Here is a 20687-nt window from a genome sequence, read left to right as displayed (position 1 = left end):
GGTTCTTTTTCTTTGGTGTCCGGCTTTGGATGCTGGGTTACGTCCATTAGGGGGCTACAGGCCAGAAAGTCTGCTGAAGATCTCAGCGATTTGGTGAAGTCCAGAATCGTGGAAGGCGTAGCATCGGCTGTTTGTATCGCCACCAGTGGGGGTCCGGTTTCGACAGGGCAGACTTTTGACTGAAGAATGAGATGCCTGCGAGTTTCATTTTGGGGTTCCTTGGTGGTTTATTGCTGCTAGTCGCAGAGCAACTTTCTGTTTTGACAGAGGCTCTTGATTTCCGATTGACTTGATTGTGGCCACGCCACCCTCGGTTGGAGGACTTGTGTCTCTTGTAGCTTTCGTTAGTTGTTTATTGAATATCGGTGCGACTCCCACACTATGCTTGTCTTGCGTGGTCTGTGTGGCTTTTTCAGAGCCCTCTCGGGCACCCTGGAGAATGGGTGTTTTTGCCTTGAGTTTGGCTTCTACGGATGACAGTCTGGATTCCCATATAGCTTGTATATTGTTGTTTTCTAACTCGGTTGCCATTATGTATCCCTCCACAAATGTCAGTTGTGACTGGATTGTTGCCAACATTGTTGTGTTGTCTTTACTGGAGTCATTAGGGTTGCACCGTGGTTTGTCAGTCAAAATTGTGTTGTCTTCTGCTGTCTTTGTCTTGATGATGATGTTAGTGGACCTTCCATGACCTGTCTTCTCGGTGTCAGTTCGCTGGTAATTTCTACTGATATACTTGGTAGGTCAGATCGATGGAGGTGGGCTTTAGTGCACAATTGCTGGCTCATCTCTCTCCTTAAAAGGTCTTCTTGGTGGAACACTCGTCTGGTTGGTGTCATGGGCTCTTTGTATTATTTACAACCAATGGGGGATCCGCTGTAATTGCCCCTTGTGTTGCAGACGGCTATTAGGGTGCGGTCCATCTGCCACGTGTCTTGGTGACTTGTTGCTAGCCAAGTAGAGGGACCAGTTGGTTGTTTATCTCCTTCCACCTCACTAATAGGAGGGCTCAGTGCGGAGATGGTGCTGACAAAGTTTGGCCTTTGCCAGGGAGGTTGCTTGTTTCTCTGAGCTTTGAGAGTGACTGCGCTTCATCTAGTGCCTCCATGATTTCTGCGTATGAGAGTTCTGTTTCCGGGTTCAATTTCCGCCTACACTGTTTTTTGAAGAAGTTGAGCAGGGCGCTTGATAGTAGTGGGTTCGGCAGCACGCTTTTTAAAGGTTTTGTTTTTTTCTTAGGAGTAGATTGGTTATTGTTGGACAAATGTAGCATGACGTTTTTCCCTTTTGTTCCATTCCTTTTTTCACCTTTATTTTCTAGACTTTCGTAGTTCAAACCCCCTTGGGTTTTGCCTCTTCCTCTCTTGTTGTATGGAATTGTTTTCCTGTTTGGGAGCTGGGTTTTCTTAGTCATGGATGCATCCATAAAGGACCTCGAGGGGTCGTTATGTGAGATGTCTTTAGTTGGACTTGTTAGTATACCTGAAATGTTTATTATGTCCAGGTCCGGCTCCTGGGCAGTCTCCTGCTGGGGGTCCTTAGGAGCTGAAATTTGATGTTGTGATGTCCCCTTGTGCACGTTAGAGCTTGCACTATAATCGGTGGGGGATATATTGGTTAAGTTGCTTTGGGTCTGATCAGCGCCCACATGTATTTGGGCCGTTGCTCTGACATGGAGGTTGCCTGTTATGTTCGATGTGGCTACCGGTTCAGATTCAGGTTCAGTTGTCAGTGGACTAAACCTGCTGTCTTTTTCAAAGGCGGTCTTTGCTGTTATCAGAGAAGGATTGTCCCTCTGACTGGGTCCATTATATGGCGACAATGCAAGCAGTTGGAATGGCTTGCTACTTTTTCCACCTCTGGTTTGTGTTTTGCGAAGCAGGCGTGGCTTCTGCATCACGGCTCTCCAGCACCATCGGCGCAACGTCGTGACCGGCCAGTCCTCTGACTGACTTGATCGGTAAACCACTCGCCTCAGCGGTAGTCCGGGCGGAGGGAGCCACGGGATCTGCCTCTGTCCGCTCGCTGGTCGGCTGTGTTGCCGGCTGGTTGACGAGAGAGGACGGGGGCGCCAAAGTTTTTATTTTATCACTTTTGGTGACCCCATGCGGCGGCAGTGTCAGCGGACGTAGACGATGGTTCTGGTAAATTCAGTTCTTTTTTAATGTTTGCATTTACTTCTGTGCATCCGCTGCCCGTGGGAGCACATAGGACTGAGTCTAGACTCGGACTCGGAATCGGGTGGTCTTCAAAAGCTTCTGGCTCAGCGACTTCTAGTATAAGGGATTGAGAATGAATTTGGTGCACGTGAGGCGCTGAGTCGCTGCGGGTTAAAGGAGTCTTTCCTCACTTCAACTTCGGCGATTTCTTCTGCGTCCCATGGCTCTGCAGACAGCGTGATCCTGGCTCGATGTCCACGGGTGAAGAGTGAATATGGTTACTGGATTGAGTCGGGTCGACCATGCAGCTCCTCCGGTCCAACATCTCCGACTGCCGAGGACTGCAGGACTGCTCACAACTCTGCGGTCAACTCCACGTTCCGCTCCGCAGAAGACAGCAGACGTTATGCGGTTCCGCCCACCAACAGCAGCCAATGATAAACGACTTCAGGAATGCTCACAACTCTGCGGTCAACTCTGCGTTCCGCTCAGTGGAAGACAGCAGACGTTATGCGGATTAACACTTTAGCCTTACAAGTATCCTCGGCAGAGCCGGTACTGGGCGGTCTCGGATGTTTAGTCGATATCTTCAAACCAATTTCAAAATGAGCCTCCAACGGAGGAACCTCGGACAAGCTGGTACCAGAGGGAAAGCGGTGACCCCCCTCTTTGCCCCCTCGACAGAACCACTACCACCACGACCCTGAGCGTGGGACGGTTGAGGACAATACCTCACCAACAAGACCCTCAGAGAAGGCCTCTCAGATTTGTCAATCTGTTGATATAGACTTTAGCCTCCACAAGAGGAACCTCAGGTTTCAACCTGGTACGTAAAGCTCCCTTAAAAGGGGCCTCGATTAGGGACTCGGTACAGACTTTAGCCTCCACAAGAGGAACCTCAGGTTTCAACCTGGTTACAGCGGGGAAAGCTCCAGAAACGGAGACCTCAGGGTGAACCTGGTATCACAGCACCCAGCAGAACTGGGCTTAACTTTAGCACTGTGATGGTGAACCTTGGAACAATGTCCGGTACTGGCAGGTCCGTCAGAACCCTCAGAGGAATCTCCGGTACTCCTGTAAGGCCCTTGGGGCACCTTAGGGGAAACCCTGGTGACAGAGCTACAAGAAAGGCCCTTAAAGTACTCCCTTAAGGGGTCGGAGTGCATAAGTCTCTGAAACTTCCCGAAAAAAGCATCCTCTGACGAAGAGGCTGCCAGGAAGCAAGACCAAATGTGGTAGTGGCATCTGAGCATTGCAGTCATAGGAAGGGCGGAACGGATTCACACTGTCGCGTGGAAAAGCTTGTCCACCGAAAAGAAGATTCCAAGCACCCACTGTCGATAGCATGGGTGTGAGGGAAGAATCCAAAATGGCCACCGTAAACCATGCGGGAAGGCCTGCCATTTTGTGAACATCTGAGGAGATCTGCATCATATGTGTAGATGAGGCAGTTGACTCCAAAGATTGGTCAGGGGACTTGACTGAAAATGTTAGCCTTGACACAACGATCATCGACAGAGCTGGTACTACAGGGCTTTGGATGATTACTGGACATCCTGTCCCTTGAATTAGCCTCCAAAGGAGGAACCTCGGCAATGCCATTAACAGAGGAGTTACAGTCGACGACCTCTCCCTGTGCCCCCTCAACAGAACCGGTGACTTTGCGAGCGTGGGAAAGTTGAGGAATCCAACTCACAGACAAGACCTTAACAGGCCTCTCCGTTCTGTTGTTACACACCTTAGCCTTGTTAAGAGGAACCTCGGAACAGAGTCCGGTCTTAATAGCTCCCCCGAGAGGGGCCTCAAACCATGGTTCGGTACAGAAAGCCTCTACAGAGGCCTCAGGACGCAACCCAGTGTCTGTTTGGGAAGCTCCTGAAAAGGAGACCTAGGAGCAAACTCCGGTACCCTACGCCTCAGCACGACTATGCTGGCTATTAGCACCTGAGCGGGGAAACTCGGATCGTGATCCTGTATATGCAGGCCCCTTGCAGAAACCCTCTCAGAAAACCCCTGGTACACCTATTAGGCCTGCGAGGCACCTCAGGGAAAACCCTGGTAGCAGAGCTTTTGAAGCCCCTCCCAGACCTGGAGGACCCCAGGAAGGAGTCCCTCAGCCAGGGTGCCCTAAAAAGTAAAGAACTTACCGGGCGTATATTCTTTCCGTCGATGAAGAGTTGGAAATGTGGTGGAGGAACCTTCTGGAAGATCTCCTCCCACTGACGAAGACGGCGTTGAACTGCCCGGTCCGAAAAGGAGTCGCAGAAGAAACACGAGTCCCAATGGTGATCCCGTCCCAGACACTCCAAGCAGAGAGAATGGGGATCCGCCCTAGCGTAACGACGCTCGCAAGAGGTTCAAGTGGCAAATCCCAGACGTTCCGGCAGAGACGGAGGACTCCGCGATTGCAGCACCGGAGCAGGAAAGAAGAACAACGGGAAGGAAAAAGGCTTCCCGGTGATGCTAGTGCCTCCAGCCCTGACCGTGCAGAGAAAAGGACTGCAGGACGATTTGCGGGGTGAAGCTAAGGAGGGCGGGGTAATGGCCGCATGCAGTACCCCGCGTAAAAAGAGAAGGCACATTTTCAATTTGATGCTTTTTTTACAAAAGTGCTCCGGTCCCATCCCACAGGACGGAATGTCCCAAAAGTATGGAGGAAAGGGGACGGGACGTAGGAGTATATGTCATTGAGGGTGTTCATGTCGGACTTGTAATCACCAGTAAGAGGGATGAGCACCTGCGTATCATCAGCATAGTTAGTGTGTGAGATGCCCAGGGCGTCCAGGATGTTGAACAGCGGACTTGTGAAAAGGTTATAGAGAGTAGGCGCTATGCAGGAACCCTATAGGACTCTGCATTGTATTTCACTTGGGTGGGCACAGGCTGAGTCAGAAAAGACTTTCATACCCTTTCTTGAAGAAATTAGGTGATCCAAGCGCATGCCTTAGGGGAGAAATTCGCTGCAGTGGAGAGATGATGGCAAAGTGTCTTATGGTCCACCAGGTCGAACGCTGCAGATAAATCACGGAGCAACAGGAGTGCAAGTTTGCTTGCATCTCCAAAGTCATCCATTGGATTTCTTAGGTCCATTCGTACAGTTTCGGTGCTGTACCCATGCTTCCTTAAGTCCAGTTGGGACATGGCCAGACTGGAAGAATGCATTAATGAATGCTGTAAAGAAGGGGGCCAGGGTGGGGGCGCAGTCTTTGAAGAGTTGTGCAGGACAGGTGTCCCTCTTGCAGTGAGTGGGTTTAATGGAATTAAGTTGGCCAATGACTTCTGGTTCAGTCATGTCCATAAAGTCGAAGGGCCTGGGTTGACCAGATTCAGGTTCAGTGGTCATGGTACTTTGTACGAGAACTATTTGGTGGCTTAAGGCCTTTTCATGTGTACGTATTTTATCTTGCAGAATAGTTAGTTTGTCCACCATAGCAGTTTGGATCCGATTACACCAATTTTCATGTTTAATGAGAGTCTGAGGCGGGGTGAAGGGAGTCTCTAGCTCACTAAAAATTGCAAACATTTCTTTAGTCCCAGATTTGGCTTTTTCTATCCTAGTATTATAGGAAGTGGCTTTGGCTTTGATTATTGCAGCCTTATACTCCTTTGAGATGGTTTGAAAGGCCACCTTGGAGGTGTCATTAGGTTTAGCTTACCAGGCCGACAGCATTGTCCTCTTCTTTGCGCGTAGCTCAAGGAGTTCCTGAGTGAACCAGGCATTGGAGTTCTTGGTCCGCTTAGCTTTCCTCGGGGTCAATGGTTCAATAGTATCAACCGCTTGGGAGATAATGGATTTGTCGACGCTGGCAAGAGTTTCTGGGTCACTCCAGAAAGGGGGCTGAAGGGTAGGCACCATAAGGTAGGGAGTAATATTCTCCTTAGTAAGCTGCCGGGAGCTTCTGGTGTGTGCAGGAGGGAGCACAGTCACTACCCTGGTAGGATGTTTCTTAATATTCAGGTCAAATTGGATAGTAGTGATCGGACCAGGGAATAGGGGATATGTCCGTGACCGAGATATGGTTGCCTGGGGAATAGCACCAGTGACAGCATACACTAAATCACAGCACAGAACATCCTGGGAAATAGCCCAAGTGACAGCATACACTAGATCAGAGCACAGAATATCCCAGGGAATATAACGAGTGGCAGCATAGGCTAGATCAGAGAACAGGATACCGGGGAATAGCACCAGTGATAGCATACACTGGAACAGAAAACAGGATAGCCCAGGGAATAGCACAAGTGACAGCATAGAGCTGATAAGAGCACAGGGTATCCCAGGGAATAGAACCAGTGAAAGCATAGAGTAGATCAGAGCACAGAACATCCTGGGTAATAGCACCAGTGACATCTTACATTAGATGATAACACATGATATCCCGGGGAATAGCACCAGTAACATCATAGATTAGATTGGTGCAAGGAACATCGATGTGAATAGCATCAGTAACTGCATACACTGGATCAGAAAACAGGACTTCCCGGTGAATAGCACCAGGGACATCATACACTAGATCAGAACACAGGACATCCCGGGGAACTGCACCAGTGAGAGCATACATTAGATTAGAACACAGGACATCCATGGGAATAGCACCAGTGACTGCATACACTAGATCAGAACACAGGACATCCATGGGAATAGCACCAGTGACAGCAAACACTAGATAAGAGCACAGGATATCCCGGGGAATAACACCAGTGACAGCATACGCTAGATCAGAGCACAGGATATCCCGGGGAATAACACCACTGAATGTATGGCAGATCCAAAGATACTATTAACTCTCGTTGGAGCCCTGAATCCTACCTGGGGTTTTCATGTAGCATTAGCTCCACTAATGTGCCGGTCTTTAAATGTAGCATGTTGGTATGTGAGTTACATGCACTTTGCAACCAAACATTTTGTCTGGAAAGGGAAAATGGTTCCTCTCTATATGGACATAGGAGGCCAGGTTTAGTGAGATGTATTGTACAAAACATTCTCAAGCTTTTCACTGTGCTCAGCTCTGACCCTTTCCGCTTTATTTGTCTTTTCCTCAGGTATTTGTTACAAACCCAGATGGTTCACCTGCTCGTCGAGTCCCAGTACTTGCTAACCCAGGAAGAGTTGAAGGGAGTACCCAAGAAGATGGAACTACCAGGCTCATTATAAACACAGGAGCAAATATAGAAAACTTGGAAGTTAATGTGAGTATGAGCATACTTAACAGTGACCCAACTCAAGATATAGACCCTAACGTTCCAACTAACTACCGCCCAATAACTACAGTGCCATTCCTTCTCTAAATTCTGGACCGAGCAGCCTATCTCCAGATTCAAAACCTCTTGGAAACGAATAATTTACTTGGCATCCGGCAATCTGGCTTCCGCCCTAGACATGGTACAGGGACAGCACTTCTAGATCTTAAAATACAAATGGATGAGCTGAAAGACAACGGCAACTTAGCAGTCCGCCTACTGTTAGACCTATCAGCAGCGTTCAACCTAGTAGATCACAACATACACTGCAACCACCTAGCCTCAGCTGCCCATTTCTCACCAAAGGCTATCAAATGGACACAGTCCTTCCTCTCAACAGAACCATGAGAGTCTTCTCTCCCATCTCAGCGGCAGCTCCATCCCCTGTCACCTGCAGGGTATCTCCCACACTTTACAACATTTTTACCAAGTCTCTATTCGACCGGCTTGATGATTTGGGCTTCACCTACACTAACTACGCAGATGACACCCAAATCCTCATATCTATCTCTGGCTCCTATGACACTGACACCAACTCACTCAACACCATCTACCAAACCATCCAAGCCTGGATGGTGCAACCCGGGCTGTGCTTGAATGATGATAAAACTGAACTGCTCTTCATTTGTTCACAACCCTGCCTCAACAAACTCTCCAAATCATTTGATTCCAAAAGAAGGAAAAACTCTAGGTTTTTACCTCGACTCTACCCTAACACGACAAGTTAATGCCACGGCCTCGGCTGCAGCGTACACATCTAAGCTTATCAATGCCTGCAGGACCTTCATCTCACCTGACAGCTGCATTACCCTTGCAAGAGCCCTGATCTTGTTGAGAATGGATTACTGCAATGCCTTCTATGCAGGGGGACCAAGACCCAAAATATCAAAAAGTTGCAGGTTTTTCCAAAATAATGCCCTGAGAGCAGCTCTCAACATTCCTAAAATGACCCACATTTCATCGACCAGACAGAACACTCACTGGTTACCTATTCAGGAGAGAATCCGCTTCAAAACACTTTCTCTAACCCAGAAATGTCTACACACGCAAGCACCTAAATGTCTCATAGAAAAACTTACGTCCAAATAGTCCAACAGACCTACACGCTCAGTTTATGAGCACTGCCTCATCACCCCACGATTCAGACTGCGCAGGTGGCAGCAGCTTCCCAGTGGTAGCAGCCAAACTATGGAACAATTTACCAACAGATCTAATGTCGGAATCCTTCTACTGGACCTTCCGAAAACACCTAAAAACCTGACTATTTACACAGGAGTTACAAAATAACTATACAAACGTACCTCTCTACTGGTCACAATCTATCGAGCACCACCTAAGTAACTAATGAATTACTTCATGTGTCATCTTTCGCTGCAACTGTAACTGCAACCTAGTAAGTCTAGTAACTACACAACCACTGTATCTTATGTCACTGGCATAACCATGTAACCATGTAATTTGCGTATCTATGTAACCTTTACGCTGATATGCTGTCTACTGCCAAGAACACCGCTTAGATCTAAATTGCAAAAATAAATTAAATAAATAAGAAGAAGAAGGTTTTGGCTCTAGCAATGAACAGGATGAACGTAACACTCAACTTGTGGGCATAGTCAAAATATAGATGTGCTTCAAAAAGTCTTGCAGTCAAGCTGTGGAAGAGAGAACCATTGGTCTGGAAGGATTTGGCAGCGCCACCTACCCCAGGTGAGTTCTAGGAACAGGTTTGATGACCAATGACCCGGAGCAGGACAGTTGCAGAGTGGCGAAAGCCTGGTATGATATGCGGTCACGTGGAGCCCTTAACAAGACAACAGGCAAGGCCCCAGACTCCAACAGACCAGAGCAACGATGGATTAGAAGCCAGGGGACACCGGTAGGTCTCATTAGGCTGATGGACACCATTGGGAAAGCTGAGAATAGGGCGCAGGGATGAATTGTGGCATCAGGATTGAGATTCGGTCCCAGTGACGGTTCCTGAAGCAGGGTCTGTAACCAGACCCTTTGCAGATGGCTAAGTGAAAAGAACATTGCTTGCAAAACTCAACCATGCCCTTAGTGTGACCCACTAACAGTTGGGCTCGATGGATGAAGCAGCGAGGCGAAAGCACAATAGTGACTGTTAACAGGTGGCACTAAACATTCCAAGATGGGACGGTGGCCTCGGGACAGGATTTTGGAAAGCTCCCACAATGTGTTGGTTCGAGCCTCGATGTTCGGTTATTAGGAGGTTTTACAAAGGTTGCTGTCCGTAACAGAATTCAGGAAAGCCCACCTTGGGTGAACAGGGTTACCCTTCTTAGGTTTGGCATGAACGACCCAAAGGTATGGTAGCAATGGGCAAGCCATTCTTTATAACTTTTTATTACTTTGACCCCAAACTGTCTTAAGAGTCCAACCCGATCTGGTATGAGTAAATCAAAGTTCAGTGACCTGTGGTTGGGCAGAGAAAAGGCGGGAAGGCAAAGTACAGTGTTCAAAGGTGTAGTATCCAGCAGGATTCACAATTGTTGCAGGTAAGTACAAGCGTTGCTTAGAAAATAGCTCAGGGAGGTTATGGTGACTCCCTGAAGAATTGTCCCAAGGACCAGTGTCCTAGGGCAGGCGGTTTTACTGCAAGAGACCAATGGGTTGTCCACCCCCATCTTATTCTCTGGGTCCCTGGGATGGTGCGAGATACAAGCTATCATCAGTCCCGAGGGTTACAGGATCCAGCAAGCTGACTCCAGGTAAGTTGTACCAGGAGGGTGACAGTACCTTAGAATTAAGAAACAATTGCAGCAGGACGGTTCCAGCAGAGAGGCGACAGCAGACCCGGTCAAAGGTTCTCGGCCTTGGCGACAGGAGAAGAGGACTTCGGTGGATCTGGCAACAGCTCTCGTGCAAACAAACGCTTAGCAAAGGATCTTCGCGGTTCTGGCTTGTTGGTGGCTTTTTTCAGTCTCGGTAGAGCAATGCTTGTCGTAGGGGTCAACTCTTCTCAGTTTCTCGGCCCTTGCCTCTGGTGAGGGGACTTTTGGGAGCCAATTCAACTTGATGCAGGTCTAGGAAGATGCCCTTGGTGTCGCAGGTGAAACCACGCTTCTGCTGATGATGCACAAAGGAGCAGCAGAGGGCCCCGGGTATTGAGAGTTGGCACAAATTGTAGTTTGTCTTGGGACTGGTTAGGCCCACCCGCCCATGGGAGGAAGTTGTCCTCTTCAGATCTTCTGTCGCTCAGAAGGCAGCGGTCAAGGCAGCAGCGGTTACTCAACGGGCTCTGGCAGTCGTCGGATGTTGCTGGAGATGTCCTTCTTTGTTCTTCTTCTCTGGAATCTTCTGTTCCAGTGGTTGACTCTGAGTTTCAGCTCCAGAAGCTCGGAATTTATCCAGGAACACCAGCTGAGACCACAGATAATGTCCCATGCACCATTCAAATTTGGGGATGACTGTCCAAGGGGGACAGCCAGCCTCCCAGTCTGAACTGGTTTCGGTCACCTCCCCCACTTCCTGTCCTGCCAGTCACTCAGAGACCCTTCGCAGGCTTTCCTTGGGAATTCGGCAAAGACAAATGGACAAGAGAATCCTCCCACACCCAGAAAGGTAGAAGATGGTCCCAGAAAGGAAAAGTCATCATGTTCAGGGCTTAAAAAAGTATGTGGGTAAATGGTGTCCCTTGTGTCTCCTACAGCAGCTGTGAAGACAGCCTGCGATATAAGTTCACAAAAAGTCATGCAAAAGGTAGCCTGCCACCAGCCTGAATGTAGGAACCTGTCCCAGTAACAATTTGAAAAGGGATACATTGTCTCCCCTCAGAACTTCACTTAAGGTGGGGTGTGCTGATCTCTAAAAATAAAATACATAAGGGTTCAAAAGTGTCCCATACCTCTGGTTACTTTAGGTGCTAGTCCGGGAAATAAAGAATCAATGCGCGGGAAGCTCTAGGAGCTCCCAGCAACACTGCACAGAAGGTGAAATGGGCTGCTTCAGAAAATTGTAGATGTCGGAAAGTTGGAGGAAAGCATGACTCCAAATAGAAATACCAAAAAGTCGTCGAAAGGGATCCATACACCAGAGTAAAAAGGGCAGTGAGTGGGGAAAAAGGTTCTCACTCACTCAGGAGAATAAGCAAAATATCCAGGCCTCCATCAAAACAGTGCTGGGGGACTCACAGATAGTGGGGATATCACACAAATAAAGAAATCTACTGTAACACCGTAACACTGTTAATGGAAAAGACCATAAAAAAAGCAATAACATATGAATTTACCATGATTTTACTAACACAAAAAACATCTTCATTTCATCATTTTTCAATAGGAATTGCCTCCTAAAAAGAATGTGGGAACCCAATAAGTGCATTCAGTGTGAAGGCTGACACTGCATAGTATCCAACGGTGCTCAAGTGCATTCAGTGTGAAGGCTGACACTGCATAGTATCCAACGGTGCTCAAGTGCATTCAGTGTGAAGGCTGACACTGCATAGTATCCAACGGTGCTCAAGTGCATTCAGTGTGAAGGCTGACACTGCATAGTATCCAACGGTGCTCAGTTATCTAGTTTGTATCTTGAAACAGCATCAGCACTCCGATGCTGTCAGACGGGAGCAAAGTTTTGATTTCAAGAAGTTTGTCTGAACAAGTTTGTTAGGATTGATTTTCTATATTCTGGCCTGGTGGACAGATGTATAGAAGGCCAACTTAGTATTGTGACAGAGACAACTCTGGGAGCTGTAGCCAAACCAGTTCAAGGTATCAAGGCGAGAGGTCTAGGCTAAGTCTCACAAGGTGGTGAGCTTGTAAGGGGTCATCAATGAGCACACAGAGTGAAGCAGTCAAGGAACACACTTAGACAAACAGGTATAAAAATACTTCTTTACTTTTGGCAAAATAACACAGTGAAAAATGACTACAAACAGGTAAGGTCTGGGGAAGAGATCCTGAAAAAACAGAGCACGTCTGCCCCGAGACAACAGAGATATCCAGGGGGAAGCTGCAGCGACTGAAGGGCTGTGACACGGCGGCTCGAGGGCTCCACGCAACGTCTACGCGAGCCCGGAGCTTGCTACTGCGGGACCGTCAAGCGGGGGAGGGGCAGCCCATCACACCCAGGCGCTGGTGAAAGGTGGAAACACACTGCTCCGCTGCCCTCCGCCTGAGAGAAGACACGGATACGGACCTCCCCACACCTGATTGAGAGAGTAAATCTGATCGAATGCCTGGGGACACAGACCTGCGACGACAACACGTACCCCCTCGAGGCCCGATCCTCCCCGCGGCGGAAGTCCAGCTTAGGTAACGCTGGTGTAGTAAGTGGATCGCTGGGGGGAGGGGTGCGCCGGGAGCCCTGAAACACTGTCCGACACGCACTCGGGGAAGGACACGGTTGGGGGGCCGACAGACATTTGAGAGCAGTGAACCTGGGCCCCCGTGAGAGTGGGGATCACCGCAACAACACGGCCGGTGCTGCCCGAGATAAAGGCAGCTCGCCGCCACAGCATTGTAAAGGCGAGGGGTACGCTGTGGGAAAGGACACAGCTGAGGGGCTGACAAACATTTGAAAGCGGTGTACCTGGGCCCCGTGAAAGTGGGGATAAACGGAACAGCACGGCAAGTGCTGCCCAGATATAAAAGCAGCTCGCCGCCACAGCTTTGAAGAGGTGAGGGGGTACGCTACGGGTCAGCGGCTAAAATTGTATACCCTCTGGGTTCAACCAACGCCCACTTGAGGGCAGAGGGAATTGAACTACAGCAACCCGCAAGACAGGGGAATACGCCCGAGGCGAGGCAGGACCCGACCCCTCATCTGCACTACAACACACCCTGAACTGTGAGACAGGTCAGAGGCTGCAACACCACTTTCCCTATTGAACTCCTCTACTGGACACCAGGACGTCCGGCATATGGGTGTCGGGAGCCCTGAGGCACAATTTGAAAAAAGGACACGGCTGGCAGACTGGCAACTGTGTGAGAACAGAGTTCCTGGACCCCAGTGAGAGTGCTGAGAAGCGAGACAACACGGCCGGGGCGACCCAGGTGCAGAGGCAACTGACCACCACAGCATTAAAGGGTTGTAGGATACCACACAGGAAACGTATGAATAACATACCCCTTGGCCCCAACCAGTGTTCATGTGAGGACCGTGGGAGTTCAATAATAACAGCCCAGAGGAAAGGAGTGTACACCTGAGGCAAGACAGGACCCAGTCCCCCATCTGTATTGCAACACACCCCGAAGTGGGAGACAGGGCAGAGGCTGCAACACCACCCTCCCCTATAACTGCTGAAATCCAATACTGGGCACCAGGGCACCAGTCACATATACATGGGAGAACATAATCCACCCTAAAGTGGCAGTTGTAATTAATGGGCCGCACTGAGAAGAAGGTTGTAGGGGGAAAAAAGACCGGCCCAATGGACTCCTTTGCCAGCTCCCAGCCGCAGGCGGCAACAGGAGGGACGGCACAAACATCCGATAGCCGAGACACAGATCCCTTAGATCGCCTGGCAACAATTGTGCAGAATGGGTTCCTGGCTGTCAACGTCAAGTTGGATGACATAGTGGCAAAGATTGGATCCCTGAAAGCACGAGTGGAAAAGGAAAGCGCACGCATTACGGAAGCTGAGAACAGGATAAGCTCAAATGAAGATGTAATCTCACAGCATGGCCGTGACATAGCCCTACTCCAAACCAAACTACACAAAACCCAGAGCAAGTGCGAGGATCTTGAATCTAGGTCTCGTGGAAATAACATTCACATAGTCGGGGTTTCGGAGAAGTTTGGCAAAGGCCCCATGGAAAGGCAGGTGGAAAATCTGCTGAAGTCTGCTTTGGGGGCAGAATCCCTTTCGGACCACTTCCTTGTCGAAAGAGCTCACCGCACTCTTGCACCACATCCAAAGCCGGGTGCTCCACCCCGCACCATAATAGCACGGCTCCTAAACTATAGAGATAGGGCCACAATACTCCGACTGTCCAAAGAAAAAGGAACGCTGCAATACGAAGAAAACAGAATTCATATCTATCCAGATTTCTCTGCGAACATACAAACACAAAAAAGGTCCTATGAGATGGTCAAGAAACAACTACGGCTCCGTAGTGTTCCCTATGCTCTCATTTTCCCTGCGAAAATGAGAATCCAGCAAGGAGGAAGAGCCCACTTCTTTGAGAACTCTGCTGAAACCATGGCATATGTGGAGGCCTCCATTCCGCTGCCTCCCAGGGATCGAAAGGGGGATCAAAATGCGAGACCTAAACCCGGCGAAGAAAGAAGAGATCCGGCAGACGGATGAAGTTACACCATCCCTGCAATGGGACAATGTGTTCTAAAAATTAATACAATTGGACTGGATTAAACTCCGTTGTTTACTGGACCGTGGAGCCTCCGACATGGGCGGCCAGGTGGCACTATTAGCTGTCCCTCTGGAAAGGTCCGCTAGCTCAGTAGAAAAGCCCACTGGGAAAGTTATGAGTGTTAATGGGCAGCATCGTCAAGTTTGGAGAGATGATACGGGTGGGGGGCCAGGATATAAGGTAACAGTTAGCTATGTTGAGCTACGGGTGAAATGGGGGAGGGGGAAAGTTGCTTTGTTTTTGAACATGGTTTGAAGGTTAAGTGGTCTCGCAGTTGCAGTTGCTTCTCCCGCCATGCGAATACTGGAATCGGTTGATGGTATGGCTGGTAAAGATACGCACGGGTGTGGTGTTACAGGGGGGCTGAGAATACCACTTCTGTCCTGGAATGTAAGGGGATTAAACAACCCGATGAAGGCCAGGAAGGTTAGCAATTGTGTTTCTAGACATTGCCCTCAGATTGTGATGCTACAAGAAACTCAGGCAATGGGTGCAGTGAATGTGAATATAATGCCCAAATGGGGGAAGACACAATATTACACGAACTACTCGTCCCAGCCCAGGGGGTTATCATTCTCATACATCCCTCGCTGGGGTTCCGGGCAGCGGGACACAAAGTGATGCGCTGGGCAGATCCGTTCTGGTATGTGGGGGAAATAGCTGGCAAGCAAATTACATTGGTGAATACATGTGGCCCCAACATCGACGATCCAGACTTTTACTTAAATATATATGAAACCCTCAATAAACTCGACGCATCTTCCATAATATGGGGGGGGGCTTCAACATGGCCCTAGACCCGGTGACAGATAGATCCAGTGCGAAAATGGGGACACCAACCAGAATGGCGCTGACACTGGGGCAACTATTTCCACAAATGGCCCTGATAGATGCATGGCGCACATTACACCCAGATGCTAGACGTTACACCTACTAGTCATCCGTCCACGACAGTGAATCACGAATAGACTATTTCTTTGTATCACAGAGCCTATCAGAGACGTTGCACAGCTGCGAAATCCTGCCCGTACACTGTCTGACCACTCCCCTGTTGAACTGGAGCTTTGGCTGAGAGATGTTCCCAGGCCTGCTAGGAGATGGAGAATGCCGGGTGGGATGCTTGGTGACCCAGGTGTAGTGGAGTCCCTACGAGAGGAAATAACAGAGTTTTTTACTAACAACATCGGGACGGTGGCACGGGTCTCCACAGTATGGGAAACCTTCAAGGTCTGGGCTAGGGGGGCAATTATCTCGAAATCCACTGGCCTCCTGAGGGGAGTGAGAAGGGAGTTGGAAGGGGTAGAAAATGCCTTAAACAGCCTTGAGGAAACTTATAGCTGCACACATGATAGGGCCATTCTAGCTGAGATTCATAAATGTATTCAAAACTTCAATGATCTGGCTGCCAGATAAATACAGTATATGGCAGCCCCTGCCAGAGCACGCAGATACGGCGAGGGCAATAAGGCGGGTAGAGCATTGGCTAACCTGATTAAACATGAGAGGCAGCCACATTCAATTACTAGCATACAAGATGCGACTGGCGAGGTAAAAACAAGCGAAGAGGGCATAAATGGGGAATTTTCCAAATTTTATCAAACACTGTATTCAAATAGAGATAGGAAAACGACCACTGAGATTAAGGCATACTTGGCGTCACTGGGGCTCCCACAACTCCCACTCGAGAATAAAATGGCTCTAGATCAACCGATCACTGCAGAAGAAGTGAGTGAGGCGATCATGGGGCTAGCGTCGGGTAAAGCACCTGGCTCCGACGGGCTAGGGGCTGAATTCAACAAGGAGTTCCACACGGAACTAATTCCCGTAATGTTGGAGACCTGGGAGGAAGCCCTAGAGGGAGGCATACTGCCCCCAACAATGAGGGAAGTCATCATAACTGTGTTACCCAAGTCCCAACACCTACCTAGTGACATGTCATCATACAGGCCCTTATCGCTTATCAATGTTGATACTAAGATATTTGCTAAGGTACTGGCGAACCGAATGTTACCCTTGGTCTCCACATTGGTTCATCCCGATCAGAATGGTTTTATTCCCCTGAGATCTACTGCGTTGAACCTCCGTAGACTATTTGGTATAATGGCGCAGATTGACCCAGGCAGGAGCGCAGTTGCTGTGTCATGGGTATATCTCTTTACTGTGTTGGAAACATTTGGGGTGGGACCTGATTTCATTAGATTTGTGCGGCTGCTCTACACCGCTCCAGGAGCCAGAGTATGCACCAACAGAACCATCTCCGAGCTGTTCCAATTAGGTAGGGGCACACGGCAGGGATGTCCTTTCTCACCCATCTTGTTTGCCTTAACCATTGAGCCAATGGCAGCAACTGTTCGGCTAAGACATGGGGACAAGGGAATAAACATGAAAGGTTCTATCCAGCTAATTTCACTTTATGCGGATGATACGCTTCTATACGTCCGCCAGCCAGAGAATAACATAACGCCCATTATGGCTGATATACATGAGTTTGCGGACTACTCGGGATACGTCATCAACATAGCCAAATCCGAAATATTCCCGCTCACACCTTCCACTAAATGCCCTGCGACTACCTGCAGCCTTAAATGGTCGGAACAACACATTAGATAACTTGGAGTGTTAGTATCTTGAACCAGACAAACCCTCTACGCGGACAACCACGAAAAGGCACTGCAAACATTGGGCACTAAGATACAGATTTGGGGACACCTCCCCATATCGCTATATGGCAGAATAGCTCTACTCAAAATGATAGCCCTCCCAAAACTATTGTATTTTTTTGTAAATATACCCATATGGCCGGGCAGAGACTTCTTTTCTAGATTGCGGTCGTTGGTATTTACCTTAATATGGAACGGGAAGACGGCTAGAATTGGGTGGGAGAAAATTACAGAGCCCTATAACACCGGGGGTATAGCGGCCCCAGACTTTGAGCTCTACTATCTGGTCGGCCAGGCACAGTTTGCGAAGTACTGGTACGAAGAATCTGGGGAAGCACCACAAACCTGGGTGGAAGCACAAACTATATCTCCGGCAGACATTAAGCCAGTCATATTTAATTCACGACACAATGACACATGTGAATATGACCCGGTCAGCTGCACGGTCTGGGTCTGGGGCGCATTATTTAAGAGATTGAAGCTAGAGACACCATATAACACAGAGGTCCCCTTGTGGAACTTTCCGGGTATCCCCCACGTCCGATGTGAGTATTCAGGAGGTCTGGGACCCTCACATGGAAATTAAGGTGGGCGATATGTTTATAGATGGTAAATTTGCAATTTAGGAAGACTTCACGAGAGCGATGGGGAGTGGGCCACTCAAAATACTACAATACTACAGAGTAAGGGCCGCATTTCAGAAAAGATGGCTGATGTTTCCAGACAAACCCCTTCCCCCAACACCCCTGCACACAACTCATTACCATGAAGGCTGTGCTGGGTATCTCTAAATTATATGTGGCAGTACAAACCCACACCCCCACAATAAACCGGGTCAAAGACAAATGGGAGACAGACCTGCAAATGCCCATCCTGGAAGACAAATGGAGCAGATGCTGTGCACTCACGAAAAAGGTTTCATTAAATGCGGGACTACGCTTGATACAATTTAAACTCCTACATTACACTACACGCCAGCTAAGATGGCAAAATTCACTGAGGAGCACGGGGGGGAGTGCCCCAAGTGTGGGGCCCAATGCGTGGTGGGCTCCTTTCACATGTACTGGGAGTGTCCTGCTCTTTTGAGATTCTGGTGAGGGGTGGCCGAAATGTTGGCTAAAATCACGCAGATATCCCCACAGTTAACTCGACAAAAAAACTTATTCGGAGACATTGGCAAGTGCTCGGAGAAAACCAGGAGAATATTCAATGTTGCATGCGCAGTGGCAAAGAAATGTATCCTACAAGCCTGGAAAATGCCTACGCCACCAAACATGACCACTTTCCTCCGCGAACTGACATATATCAATGAATGTGAGGAACAATATGTTTTGACTCTGCCGGGGGCAACCGACCAAAAGACATATGGGGCCCCTTCCGCATGTATCTGTGTGAATTGCTCTCAGATGAGGAAACGTCCATGTAACGTTAAATGTAAATGCTTTATCTGTTTGTCGACTGTGTATTGATGGGATGAGGTTGCTGTAACTGTTGAGACCACCGTTGAACAATAAAAAGAGTTTAAAAAATAAATAAAATAATACATATACACAATCACTAAAGTAGGGAAAAATATACATCAAACTCCTGAAAAGGAAGGTACAGATTAGTGTTAGCACTACAGGTCCACAGAGATGTATTCCTAACTTGAGAATTCCATCCCTAAGATGTATGGGACCTTGTGCCCAAAGGTTCAGCATAGATCCAAACAATTATGTGAAGCTGGAAAAAATGAAGGCTGGGTCTCCTGGGTCCAGTTGTTAAACGAAGAATCACATGGGCACTGCTTACTTAATCTTCCTGGTGATTGACATGAAGAGGTAGCCAATCTGTCAACAAACGCTGAAGCTATGAACTAGAAACGTCGGGTACCAACCCAACATCCTCCTCCTTAACTTAAACAGGTAGGGGCTGGACCAGCTCCCAGAGGCACAGGATGGCACTTGCCTGATTGCATAACGTCAGGACAGTGCCAGCACTGGCAGGCTGGCAGGGGGGGCTTAACGAAAGTCCAGTACTATTGATCCTATGTAATGACAAGTATCCACGATGGTGCAGAGAACAGGTCTCAGGAGACAGAGTACCAAACAGAGACACCAGGCAGGGCAATGACAAGATGCAGGGACCCCCTGGTAGCTGGCAAACAGGGAGCGCTAGAGCCCCGGAATGCCCATAGACACAAGGAGGCAGAGTTCCTGTGTAGAAGGACAGAGAGCCAAAGGAGGGCACCCAGACCGGAAGCAGAGGACTAAGGAGAACCCAAAACAGGGTACTGGAACCCAAGGACCAAACAGGGGACGAGACTGGCAACAGGAAGGCAGGACCAAGGAGGGAAACAAGGCCGGAAGGCACAACAAGAAGGACCAAGGTACAGGAAGAAGTTCCGAGCGGGAACTCGATCAAGGTACTGACCGCATTGAAGAAGTTGAAGAATGCAGCAGAACTCGATGCACGGCCCATCTAGGGACAGGAATGGACGAAGGTAAGCAATTTCAGAGGATGCCCACTGATGCACGGTGACGCAAATGGATTCACTTGCCACGATCGACTGTACCCTCCTATCTCGGGTGCCATTGATGCTAGCATCACGAAATTTCACAGAGATAAGTCTTTTTGCACAGGCTGAAGATCCCCAAGTTCCAGGCCTCAACCCAGAATGACAACGTCTGCAGTGCGGTAGCCCAAACTCAGAGCTGGTCAGCCAAAAGGCTGTCCCGGGGCACTTCCAAAGGCTCTTCTTCGTAGGTCTCTGAGCAGATGTCGAGAAGGAGAAATTACCGTAATGATCTTTCGAATGGATTGTGTCCTCCAACTTATTCCTCATCTTAGATGTATTCATCCAGCTCTGGCTGCTTTGGAATTTTTTTCTCGGCAGAGGGTGCTGTGCGTTGATGTCGTCAAGTCGAGGTCCCTCAAAGGCCTCCGTCGAGGGTGACGTCGTTGGGTATACAAGTAGCATGCGTGGCACCCGTTGGCCTCAGTTCCCTTTTTCGCAGTATGTTTTTCTTCAGAGACTCGGGGCGCCTCGATAGTTCTGTGACGCAGTTATTGTGAAGAGATATTCAAGATATCGACCCCGACTACCCCGCGTTTGGGGTTCAAGAAATGTAAAACCTGAGGTTCCAAAATGTCGATCACGGATCCGCACCGAGAATGTTTGTGGTGCCTCGGCGAAAACCACAACACGGAGGTCTGTGCGAAGTGTCAGGCTATGAAAGGCAAGGCCTTGCAAGGGAGGAAGGGAAGGGAACGCTACAGGTAGGTCAAAAACCCAACCGAAAATACTCAAGCGTCGA

The 20687-nt window shown here is 48.9% G+C and overlaps 1 protein-coding gene across 1 annotated transcript in view; it reads left to right on the top strand.

The window, feature by feature from the left end:
• C3 (complement C3) overlaps positions 1-20687 on the top strand; it is a 403449-nt gene that overhangs the window by 117375 nt on the left and 265387 nt on the right. The window contains exon 11 of the mRNA XM_069604331.1: positions 7203-7349. Within this exon, the coding sequence (XP_069460432.1) occupies positions 7203-7349 (147 nt within the window). The remainder of the gene's footprint in view (positions 1-7202; positions 7350-20687) is intronic.

This window comes from Ambystoma mexicanum, chromosome 3q (assembly GCF_040938575.1).
Source record: "Ambystoma mexicanum isolate Mex_15411 chromosome 3q, UKY_AmexF1_1, whole genome shotgun sequence".
Lineage (NCBI taxonomy): Eukaryota > Metazoa > Chordata > Amphibia > Caudata > Ambystomatidae > Ambystoma > Ambystoma mexicanum.
The sequence above is the reverse complement of the archived record's forward strand: the minus strand, read 5'-3'. Positions and strand labels throughout refer to the sequence as shown.